The sequence below is a fragment of the Gastrolobium bilobum genome, unplaced genomic scaffold (genome assembly GCF_033153095.1).
Source record: "Gastrolobium bilobum isolate Gb01-03AN ecotype WA unplaced genomic scaffold, APGP_CSIRO_Gbil_v1 utg4612, whole genome shotgun sequence".
NCBI lineage: Eukaryota > Viridiplantae > Streptophyta > Magnoliopsida > Fabales > Fabaceae > Gastrolobium > Gastrolobium bilobum.
In genome coordinates this window covers 187,424-199,549 of record NW_026896581.1, presented here as the reverse complement: position 1 = coordinate 199,549, position 12,126 = coordinate 187,424, and the positions used below count along the sequence as shown (strand labels likewise).

The 12,126-nt window shown below is 33.3% G+C and overlaps 2 protein-coding genes across 4 annotated transcripts; one reads left to right on the top strand and one right to left on the bottom strand.

Annotated features, from left to right (window-relative positions):
* Window positions 1-2,325: 2,325 nt before the first annotated feature.
* LOC133300719 (pentatricopeptide repeat-containing protein At3g04130, mitochondrial-like) lies at window positions 2,326-4,553 on the top strand. 2 transcript variants are annotated; one of them, XM_061500298.1, is made up of 2 exons: window positions 2,326-2,429; window positions 2,871-4,553. In XM_061500298.1, the coding sequence occupies exon 2, from the start codon at window positions 2,949-2,951 to the stop codon at window positions 4,455-4,457; it is 1,509 nt and encodes a 502-aa protein (XP_061356282.1). In that variant the 5' UTR covers window positions 2,326-2,429; window positions 2,871-2,948; the 3' UTR covers window positions 4,458-4,553. The 2 variants fall into 2 exon arrangements, with proteins under 2 accessions (XP_061356282.1, XP_061356283.1); XM_061500299.1 differs by having other exon boundaries at window positions 2,353-2,429; window positions 2,868-4,553.
* A 1,924-nt stretch (window positions 4,554-6,477) lies between these two features.
* Window positions 6,478-10,019, bottom strand: LOC133300722 (uncharacterized protein At3g27210-like). Of its 2 annotated transcripts, none has more exons than XM_061500302.1 (3): window positions 9,452-10,019; window positions 7,495-7,575; window positions 6,478-7,079 (listed from the first exon to the last, which is right to left on the bottom strand). In XM_061500302.1, exons 1-3 carry the CDS (start codon window positions 9,651-9,653, stop codon window positions 6,634-6,636), a joined length of 729 nt encoding a protein of 242 aa, XP_061356286.1. In that variant the 5' UTR covers window positions 9,654-10,019; the 3' UTR covers window positions 6,478-6,633. The 2 variants fall into 2 exon arrangements, with proteins under 2 accessions (XP_061356286.1, XP_061356288.1); XM_061500304.1 differs by having other exon boundaries at window positions 6,479-7,079; window positions 9,461-10,018.
* Window positions 10,020-12,126: the final 2,107 nt, after the last annotated feature.

Here is a 12,126-nt window from a genome sequence, read left to right as displayed (position 1 = left end):
TGTCAGCCTTGTGCTTGTTACTTGTGGTTCGCTCTTTAGATTACCTTGATTCTAATTAGAAATTAAAATGGTCGAGAAGGAAATATGAATGACTGGTGGTTGTGGACATTTAAAATATCAACCATAATTTTGATGTGGCACTTTAAGGTATATGGACATGTTGCCTGACATGTGGTTAAATATATGCAACAAGACAAAGACAATACAAAGTAGAAGGTATATTCAGTGAGATTGTGACCATTTCCGTAGATTGGAATGTATATGTTGAAAGCGATTCTGTTGTTGGCAAATAGGTCATGGACTAGGTTTCTTTCTTTATCATTTCAAATCCTATAATTACTAAGTGCCTATTCCTTAATGGTTTGAAGTTTGAACGAGTTCGTGCTGAGAAGTTAATGATGTACTGTGTACTGTTTTAATTGTTGAGCACTGAATCTATATCACTTGATTTAGTGTATTACATTGTTAACAACATAAAGCTTTGATCCTATAGCCTTCAGGCTAGCATTGTGTCCTAACTCAGAACTGCTTGGGGTCTCCTACGCCAACTCCTATCCTTGTCACTTCTCCTAGGAACTAATTGCATGCTCCCTGAAGTACCAAAATATAAAACAAACGCTTTCATTTCGATACTGATACTTAAGAACAAAACAAGTATATGAAATGCACTCTATTTAGAACATGACTTTACTGAATTGATTCAAAACCTTCAAACTCCTGAGTTTGTGCTAGAAATTTAATCAAGAATGTGGCGTGTTTCGAGCATTCAAATTGTGTTGAAACTCCCTTATTTATCAGCATAGCAATTCACTTCATGTCTGTGTGTGTGTTGCGGTACAACAATTACATTTGGTTCAATTCTTATACCTCTTGGTGGAAAAAGTTACGTGGACCGAGTCCTACAAGAGTGAAGGTGTTTATGTGAAGAGTATCAGGCCATCTTCCAGCTAGGCAAAGGATGTTGTATTAAAGGGTACATGAAAAAGGGACTTAGAACAAAAAAAAAATTATTAATTTTTTTTTTCTTGTCACTTAAAATATTAAGATATTAATTATTCTTTTTGTCAATTTTATTTATGTTTCTTAATAACTCTCCTAAATAGAACAAGAACAACATTAGCAAAGTAATAATGTTTTGAGTATTTTAATATAAAATATTTTAATCAAATATAATTATATTTTTTTAAATCAATATTATTTAATAAAAATTTTAGTTTACACGTAACAACCTTAAACTATATATATATGGGTCAGGATCATTTTACACCAGTGTAAGTTACACTCTCAATCTTGTCCATTGATCCCACTTATATCCAAAGGCTCTAATTTTTTTAGTAATGTGAGCTATTGGATACAAGTGGATCAATGGTCAAGATTGAGTGTAAGACTTCTAACTCTTACACCAGTGTAAGAATATCCTGCCCTTATATATATATATATATGAGGATATTGTAACAACCAATTAGTGTTACTACCAATCAATTTCACCGTTAGATCGATTATGTTGATCTAACAGTTATATTTATTTTCATCTTTGTATGGTTATGATTTCTCATATTTAATGTGAAAGCATTAAATATGAAAAATTATAACTATACAAAGGTAAAAATAAATATAAAGTATTAAATATGATGAATCATAACCATACAAAGATGAAAATAAATATAACTGTTGGATCAACATAATCGATCTAACGGTGAAATTGATTGATAGTAACATTGGTAGTAACACTAATTAGTTGTTACAATATCCTTCCCCATGTATTTATACATGGCCTTAAATTTTTATGGAATAGGATATTGTAACAACTAATTAGTGTTATTACCAATGTTACTACCTATCAATTTCACCGTCAGATCGATTATGTTGATCCAATGGTTATATTTATTTTTATCTTTGTATGGTTATGATTCCTCATGTCAATTAGCATTACTATCAATGTCACTATCGGTTTGTTTTACCGTTAGATCCATTATATTGATCAAACGGTTCTGATTTAACTTTCTAAAAAATTTCTTTTTTCTTTCTATATTTAATTTTTTATATTTATTTTTACTTTTCTATGGTTATGATTTCTCATATATCTCATATTAAATATAGGAAATCATAATCATATAAAGGTGAAAATAAATATAATCATTGGATCAACATTCAACATAATCGATCTAACTATAAAAAATAAATTGGTAATAATATTAAAGTAACACTAATTGATACTATCAATATCCTATATCTTTTAATTTTATTTTATTTTATTTTTAAAAAAAAATACTGAACTAGCTAAATAGGCTGCTATTCAAATAACTCAACTTATTATTTTGGTGGGATAAATTGGGTTGGTTCCATTTTGAAATCGAAAGATCTCACCCATCAGGCCGAGCCACCACGAACCAACCTCCGCCACAACTCTTTCTTCGGGAAACACCATGGTGAGTCCCTAATCTCCTTTTCTTATTTTCAGCAATTCATTCAATTTCATGCCCAAAAACCTCTGCGTTTTTTTTTTTGTTCTGTATCTTTCTTTTTCTCCTTTTTTAAATTTAGACTGTTATTATAGCGGCATATCTGGATTTTGCTCCTTGTTAGAATGCTTTTTTTCATTTTTGTTTCTGTGATTTCCTGTATTGAGTTCAATTTTTAGTTTTATTTCATTCAAACATGATGAAACTCCCAAAAAATGGAAAACTTAACTTACATAGCTGTATTAGGGTTCAATATATATGGCTATATAAATTGTGCGGTCATATCATATTTTCCTTAGTTTGCTCACATAAGTAATAGTTTAGGTGGTGTAAGATGCCAGCTCTCAATGACAAGTTGCTCAAAGACTCGGTGCTAATTTTTTTCTGTGTGATTATATTATGAAGCAGAATTCAGTTCCTAATTATCACCACCTATGGCCCTTTTCATGACCATGGTTCTTTCGAAATTTACTGAAGCCATCCCCAATGCAGTCAATGTTTTGTGCCGCTCTCCGTGATACCTCTTGCATATGTTGTCGGGTTCTTGTTTCTAGAAATTTTTGTTCTTCATTGGCATCTTGTCACCTCTTAGGAACTAGGGAATTTTTGAATAAAGAACAATGTCAAGAACTTGCAAAATCTGTTAATATTCTTGCTGCAAGAGTTGGCAAAGGACGCAGCGAGGAAGAAATTCTTCAGTCTTTATTCAATGATCAAGATTATGAGGGTATACATCTGTCTCAGAAGCTTGTTTATAGTTTGCTCCATCGATTTAAGGATGATTGGAAGTCTGCACTGGGAATATTCAAATGGGCCGGTTCGCGTTCAAGCTTCAAACACTCGCCCGAATCATATGATATGATGGTAGATATATTGGGTAAAATGAAGCAAATGGAGAAGTTGAGAGATTTCTTAGAAGAAATGTGTCAGGGTAGCGGTGTCATCACTCTCAATACTGTAGCCAAGGTGATGAGAAGGTTTGCTGGGGCAGGACAGTGGGCAGATGCTGTAAGAATATTTGATGACTTACAAACTCTTGGGTTGGAGAAGAACACGGAATCCATGAACTTGTTGCTTGATACCCTATGCAAAGAGAGATTTGTTGAGCAAGCTCGTGAAATTTTCTTGGAGTTGAAGCAGCACATTGCTCCAAATGCTCACACATTTAACATATTCATTCATGGATGGTGCAAAATCCGTCGCGTAGATGAGGCACATTGGACAATCCAAGAGATGAAAGGATATGGTTGTCGCCCTTGTGTTATAAGTTATTCCACCATCATTCAATGTTATTGTCAAGAACAGAATTTTAACAGGGTCTATGAGCTTCTTGATGACATGCAAGCTCAAGATTGCTCTGCAAATGTGGTCACTTTTACTACCATCATGAGTGCACTAGCAAAGGCTGGAAAATTTGAGGAAGCTTTGCAAGTTGTTGAGAGAATGAGGTCTAATGGATGTAGGCCTGATACACTTTTCTACAATTCATTCATTTATACATTAGGTAGAGCAGGCAGAATAGATAACGCTACCTATGTTTTTAAAGTGGAGATGCCTAAGGCTGGTGTTGCCCCAAATGCATCCACCTATAATTCAATGATTTCTATGTATTGTCATTATGCACAAGAAAACAGAGCTTTTGACATACTGAAGGAGATGGAAGATTCAGGCCTTTCTAAGCCTGATGTTCAGACTTACCACCCATTGATCAAGTCATGCTTTAAAACTGGAAAAATAGATACTTGGTTAAATGATATATTAAATGGAATGGTTAATAAACATCATATTGGTCTTGATGTTTCAACCTATACTTTGCTAATTCACGGGCTTTGTAGAGCAGATAGATGCAAGTGGGCTTACTCTCTGTTTGAGGAGATGATTGATCAAGATATTGTGCCTAGATACAGAACTTGCCGTTTGCTATTGGAAGAAATCAAACAGAAAAATATGTATCAAGCTGCTGAAAAAATTGAGGATCTTATGAAGAAACTGTAAATGCAAAGTCTTTATTTGTGCGGCCTCACTATCTTCTTGTACATTATTTTAACCAGTTAATTCGAATTTTTTATTAAAAAAAAAAAAAAAAATTGATGCCGCTTGAGTTTACTTTTTTCGTGTTCACCCATTACGGAATTATATACCACAGTATCACAACAGATATGAAACTGCAACATTAGTGCATCAATTGGGCATGTACCTAGCTTGTTAATGCTAAAGAGTATTCAAATCCAAAACTCAGCAACCAATAATTACAAATCTGCATTCTTGTGTATATCCTTAGGCACTAATGTATGCTGATGTTTAGGTATGATTGTTTGGTGGCTGACTCTACCGCAAATAATCCAGATTAACCAATACAACTGGTAGGTATCATAGTCACTATTACACTATCTTAAGAGACCAAAATTTGCTTCAAACATCTCCTTGCTGAATTAGAAGATACCTTTGCATATCTGGAATGGTTGTCCCTAAAACTTTTTCAGATTATAATTAAGTAAAATATGATAATTAGCACATTGATCTTCCTCGTGTTGTTGTGAAGTATACATTTATGAAACTAATTTATAGCACATAGTGACTGCTTTTTTGAAACTTGAAAGCTTGTGACACGCTTTCCATTTTTTGAGATTGAGTTTCTTGCCCTTTGAGCCTATGAAGAAGATTTGGGTACTCGCAAATTGAATGCAAGTAATGCTGAATACCAAGTTTTGTCTTGAGATCCACCATGGACGAGTAATTGGACTGTAAGGAAATGTCGTCTTGTTGTGATCAAAATGAACTAGTTTGCCTCCGCAACAATATAAAAGAAACAGCAAGAAAATTTGAATAAATTCTCATCCAACAACCGACATTTGTGTTGTGTGAGATGCATTACTTGCAAGAAAACTTTCTTGCTATCATTTGAGTTCAAAACCCAAACTCAAGTCTTTATTCAACTAAAAATGTTCAATTGCTAGTTATGGAATACGTCTTTTCATGTGACATTCTCACTTGTCAAGTTCATATGTAGATTTTGTGTTTATTTCCCTCTTCGTAAACATTAAATATGCTAATTCTATTAAAATTTGTGAATATTTATAATAGGAGAATACACAAAATTTTGACATGATCTTGTCATGTAAAAATTTTACATGGTGTTCGGTCCTGGATAGACCGTATTGCTATACCGTAAGGTATGCGCTCAGAGATAGTGTATATCAAGTGTATACTAGGCTTACAGCCGAGGTCCCAATCACTGCGCACAAGCAATAGGCTTATAGCCAAGGGGTGGGTGTGTGCACAGTGTGGGCAGAAGTAATAAATGAGTTCTGAGTGTTTACCTGGGGTCCTTAGGCTCTTATTTATAGGATTACCTTCCTAGGCTTGTGCCTTTTGAGATCCCCCAATCGTAGTAGGATTCAACCTCCTTCTGTTGGGATGTGATCCTTATCTTATATCCTTTGGCTGTTTGGAGTTGTTGAGATGTTGCTGATTCCATATCTCACCAGATATTCTAGTAGGTAGTTGGGATATGATATTCATATCCATAACACATGGGAAGATCTATTCCGTGCTAGTTACAAGCTATAGACCGGTCAGGATAAAGCCGGGCTTCCTAGTAGAAACATGATACTAGGTTTAGGATAATGTCCTTAATCATTATTGATTAAGAAACTTGTTAAAGAACTTGATGAATCTTCTTGGCAATAGGTTTTTAAAATACTCCTTCCACCAACGTATTTAAATCAAACCCTTCAAACAAAAAGATAAACTAAATGGGTTATATACTTTTTCTGTCACTGGAGATGAGAAAAAGTGCAGCAACACTTATTTTTATCAGGATACGCGTCCGGATCCTGATGTGTATTTTTTTTTTTTAGGCCAGGATACGACCTCGTATCCTAGTATTAATAATTTGCTGCAACTTTTCTCATCAGCAGCAAAAGGAGAAACGACGAACCCAAACTAAATATGCTAAAAATTTTAACACCAACGTATTTAAAATAATTGTATACAACTAATTTTTAAGATGAAGTTATAACTGAAGATTGATTATGAAACAAAAATCTCATTGCTTATTGATAAAGCATAGCTTCTGTTTATGTGTACATGCTTTCAAATTCATATTGCAACTTGGCACTTTACAAGGATATGTTGAAGATATTATCATCTTCAATATTGTTAATAGGAGTCAAGCTTTTCCATTAGCCGCTATTGCAGGACTAGTCTTCCTCCTCCTCTCACTAAAGCTACGACAAGAAGCCAAGCTTGGAAGGCAACGCTGCACAGACTTAACTGATTTCTCTCTAATGGATGCATGATCATCATTCATGGTTCTTTCACTACTACATGCAGAGTTTCCACCTGAGATATAAGGAGTACTGTGTGCTGATTTAGGAAGAAGTTCATGTATGGTTGGTTTAACTTCTTTCTTTTCATTGCCTGAAGTGTTTCCAACATCATCATTTTTGTCTTCTCTGACACTTTCTCGAAAAAGCTCCAACAGTTTCTTTTTCTTTTCTGTTGGAGATGTTTCAGGCACAACAGAACCAGGAGTTATATTTTCAGAAGGGGTTTTCACAATAGGGGTACCAAAAGTATGGTGCAATGGAGTGGATCCACGAGATGGGGTGAAATCTGGATAAAACAAAGATTCATAAGTTGATTAGAGGGAGAAGAGTCATGGTTTAACATTGAAAAGAGAGAAACTATAGCAAAAGGAGAAAATATCCACAGGTTCTAACAAGAGTTCTACATTCTTCGTAAACATCAACATCAATATCAACTTTATCCCAAACTAATTGCAGTTAGCGTAATCAGCGTGGAGCATTGATAAAGCTACTCTTTTGTGATATTATAAATCATAAGCCTTTCATCCAAGACAAATTTGTGTTTCCTTGTAATTCTACCCTCTACAAATTATTAACTACGCAAAGTTTCACCTCCTGCTCATTGTTAAAGAATATGATCTTACAAAATGGCCAAGTAAACAAATTAAGATACTCTGGCACAAAACTACAAAAAGGAAAAAATCATTGCAAGGCATCCTTACCACCCTTGACACTGTAGAAATCATCTTCACAATCTGAGTCTAACCAATTCTTCGAATCAAAAAATGCTTCCTCTTTGCTACCTGTACAGGACAAAAATCCAAGTCCAAAACATCATGTATGAAAAACTATGTCATATGAATATTACCAAAAAATAATAAATATGACATATGAAGGGCTGGCTTGGATTTCATCAAATGAACTAACGAAGAAACGAAAAAACATTTATTGCAACCAATGGAATGATAATTTAGCTTCTTGATTCTTGGACGTTACAAGTAAGAAGAGGGTAAAGACAGAAACTCTTATTCCAGATCACTTCATCTATTGACAAGTAATTCATAAGGACAAAAGCAGTCACTTCACATAAGCAACGAAATTTAGAACAAGTCAGAAAAGACAGATTATAGTGTTTGAACATTTCTCTTATTTCCTATAGGAAAGCATAATTAGAGTTATAATGGACAGCCAACACAATTTTATCTTAATCTCTGTCATTAAATAGCAAAGTTTCCTTCACCCAATTTCAAGATAATGAAAGCTCTTCGATTCTTCCTTAATAATAACTATCACGTGAATATCCCATTGTGGTCCATAAGTAGAAGTAGACAACAAGCATTCACAATTCCCTCTTGAGAATTCTTATTCAAAGATAGATGAGAATGGTGCTACATTACTGGTCCCCAAAAAGCTCCATAAGGCAGGGACCATAGTAACTTATAAGCATCTACCAGACTACCACCAATAACAGTTAATACAATAACTGACACAAAAGCCTCCATCACATGAAAGTAAAATCACAAGTAGCATTCAAAGCAAGGTGCATAGTATTCTACTATCTGTGTCCTGCACACACAGTTCTATTCTGCAAATATTGTTGGTGAATGATAAACCTAACCCTTCACCCGGATAAGATATGGTAAGACATATCGAGCTTATCTAAACCTCTTTAATGCCCCCCAACCAGCACAAAGAGAGAGAGTGTTTAATTAGTGAAACAAGAGCTTCAAGGAGACACAGGGCTTTATTTTGCCATATTTTATAACATATCGTTTATATAATGGATTCCTTGCTTAAAAATTACTCTACTAGAAAATTCATATAGATAAAAATTACAATCAAAGTCAGTTACAAAGGAAAGATATGGAAGAAGGAGGAAGCATTCCCAGTGTTATAATAAAATCAAACAAATAACTAGACAACAAATTCACCCCTCTAAAATTAGTCATAAACATGATGTATCCACAATTCAATAAGCTAATAATCATTGAGGCTTATCCGTTCTAATAATTTATGGTGTCCATACTATCCCTTTCAATTTCTACAATATAGGCTACATTATCAGACAATTCTTTATAATTCTGGGAAAAATATCCTACCCCCAAATAGACAAAAAAATCATAGACTGTGTACCCGGAAAGAAAATTCAACTTCATGTTCATATTCATATGCAATAAAAAAGCATCACGGAACTGAAGAGGCAATCACAGCATACTTGCAAAAAATAGGTGTTGTCAAAGGGAGTAGAAATGAACCCAGGAACTCTGTGTGTATTATTACATAATATAATCATATATAAGTACAACAAATTTAATATATAAATTAGTTTAGATCAATCTAATAGAAAGATAAACCATTACAAGAAAATCTAATTTTAAACAACCAAAAAAAAATAAAAAAATCAAGCATATAGAATTTCAGATAAACAAATCTTCAGAGACCCCACAACACTTGAGATCACACGTTCAAAGAAAAATCACAGAAACGTTGACACAAGTGCTTAGTTTCAGTTCTGATAAGAAATATATCAATCAAAATAGCATCTTTATGTCAGGAGGATGAAAAACAAAAGCAGAGGAAACAAGCACTGAGCATGTAATGATGATGATGATGCATAAGAAAATTAAAAAAAATAAATAAAAAGTTTTGAAGCAACGTACAAACACAAAAGGACAGTACCATTATTACCATAGTCAGTGACCGTGAAGGTGTGAGATTTAAGGGCAAGATCATCAAGCAAAAAGTTTCCATTTTTGGGTTTGTCCTTGATGGGTGATGGAGGAATCACAAGCTTGTCAGTTTTGGACCCAAATGAAAGACTGAGATGATGCTTCATGTTCGTTGTTTCCTGGTTTCTGTGGACAGAAGAACACAAACCCATTTCACAAAATCACTTTTTGATCATCAAGGTTCAAGGACCCTGCAGAAATATATACATATATATATATAAGAAGAGTTCACGCTATGCACTGCACATAAGAGAGAGAGAGAGAGAGAGAGAGAGAGTAGAGTGGAAGTGAGAGAGAAGAGAGGTGAAGAATGAGCAAAAGGAGGAGAGAAGAGGGTGTTTTGGCGTTATAGCAAAGGTGAGAACAAAATTGCGTTGGTAAGAAAAGTAAAACGTCCAATGGGAGAAGAAGAAGAAGAAAGATTGAAACTTGAAAGTAAGAGAGAATTGGCCTTTAAAGGAAAGGGATGTCAAATGTTCAACGTTTGTGTGTGGTGTCTCATCTCATGACTCACTCCTCACTACTCATGACTGTTATGTTATACTGTATACTGTATACTGTATCGTATGTAGATTCTCAGGGATGGTCCCCACAGCCTCATATTCATTAATGCTTTCTTTGTTTGAAATTGGATGGGTCTAAACTCTAAAGCGTGATTAGTGACTATTTATTAAGATATATTGAACCAAACTCCTTTGACACACATGGTGAGGAGTCTGAGTCCCTTAACCAGAGGTCTTGAATTCAAGTTCTAAAAATGAAAAAAAGAATTTGGGAGAGCTGCCCTCGAAAGGGTCTGACAATGCTCGATTGAGGATTAGTCTTCGGTTACGGTCAGAAAATACCCCTCAGATTATTGGAAAAAAAAAACTAAGATATATTGAAAATTGGAAAGACAAAGAATCATTTTACCATTTAGTGAACTAATTTCGTAATTTAATTAAGGTACATACATATGTTAAATAATTTGAGGAAATAAAGGAGTTTCACATTTTGAATTTGGTGTAAGACTTAGAACTCTTATTCATAATTATAACTATTGATTTTTGTCCCTTCAATAGTTATAGTTTATTGATTTATTCTAATTAATTATTAATTTTAAATAAATGACAATCATTAGATAAACAGAAATAAACAAAAATCAATGGTTAGTATAGGGAATAAAACTTTTAAATCTTATACCAAAATCAAAAGATTCCTCCCCGGAAATAAATCTTCTTATATTGTAACTTATCTATGTAATTCAATATTCAGATCTCATTTTATAATCCAAACTTCAACCATATCGATCAAGATGCTCACAATCAGGCTTGAAAAGTATGTGAAAATTCCTTTTCAAACTTATTTGCTTGTCATGATATTGTTATAGTATATAAGTAGTGGTAATTTTTTTATACCAAACAGTATTTTTAGGTTGGTGTCTTACCATCTTTCTTAGAAATTGTGACTTTTATGATTGAACATATTACTTTTTAAGCAAGTCAAATCCTGATATTTAATTGGGTTGTCATTGGATCAATAATTCTTAAGTAAATAACATATTAATGGTATTATAATATGTTGGAAACTTGGAATTAATTAGTTTATTGTAAAATAAAAATAATTATTTATACATTTTAAGAAAGAGTTTCAAGAGAAAAATAATAAAATAGTTTATTCCCAAACACACTACTAAATTACTAAAGACTAATATTCTTGTGTAGCAAAAGTAGAGCACCAGCGAAATTATTATGTAAAAACCTTGCATTAGAGCCCCAAATGTCCAGTCTTACCCCTTTAGAACAAGAACTGTGACGTGAAGTTGCATACATAAAAAGGAGAAAATGGGAATAGTCAAATAGAGGCAGCTACATCGGAGTCAGCAATTTTTGCTTGGTGCAGCCACAAGCACAGAAACAAGTAGTATTAGATTACGTAACATGCATTCATCATGTGGAAATAATGTGCAGAGTTCTATAATATATATTATATAGTACAGATTCTAAATGGAATTCCCATTTCTCTCTCGTCATGGATTTACACTACTTTGAATCCATTCCATTCCTCCACTTTGAATATTGTGCTTTACAACCTTTCTTGTTGGTTATATATATATCGGTTTCGATTTTTTCATCCCGAGAAGAAATTTTTTTCATGTTGTAGACATATCTTATGTGGAGTCTACATCTATTAAAAAAATAAAAAGGTAAAAAAAAATATTGTACGAAAATCGAAGGATCACTAGTAGGAGAAAACAACTCTCCTATGACATGAGAAAATATTTTTTCTCTATATATATATATATGGAAAAAATGTGTGTCATTTTAAAGGATGTAAAGTTGTATCATTTTAAGAGAGAGAAAGAGATAAATAAAGGAGGAGAAAGAGTTGACAAAAAAAAAGTGTAGGTCCCACCTCTTTGTGAGAGTAAAAGGATATAAGTTGTGTCATTTAAAAGGATAAACATTTTTCCCTATATATATATATATATGTATGTATGTATATAGGGAAATACATTTGTCATGTTACATGGCAAATGAATAGTTGTTATGTTAAGAAAAAGACAAGTTAAATTTATTGAATAATGTGCCCTTTCACTTTTTTAATATTATCTAATTTGTCATTTTCTTAACATAACAACTATTC

Coding starts and splice junctions, on each gene's coding strand:
- LOC133300719 (XM_061500298.1), top strand. CDS start 2,949: ATGCAGTCAATGTTTTGTGCCGCTCTCCGTGATACCTCTTGCATATGT.
- LOC133300722 (XM_061500302.1), bottom strand. CDS start 9,653: ATGGGTTTGTGTTCTTCTGTCCACAGAAACCAGGAAACAACGAACATG. Junction 7,576..9,451: donor CACTGACTATGGTAATAATG/GTACTGTCCTTT, acceptor TGTCCTGTACAG/GTAGCAAAGAGGAAGCATTT. Junction 7,080..7,494: donor TTTCTACAGTGTCAAGGGTG/GTAAGGATGCCT, acceptor TGTTTTATCCAG/ATTTCACCCCATCTCGTGGA.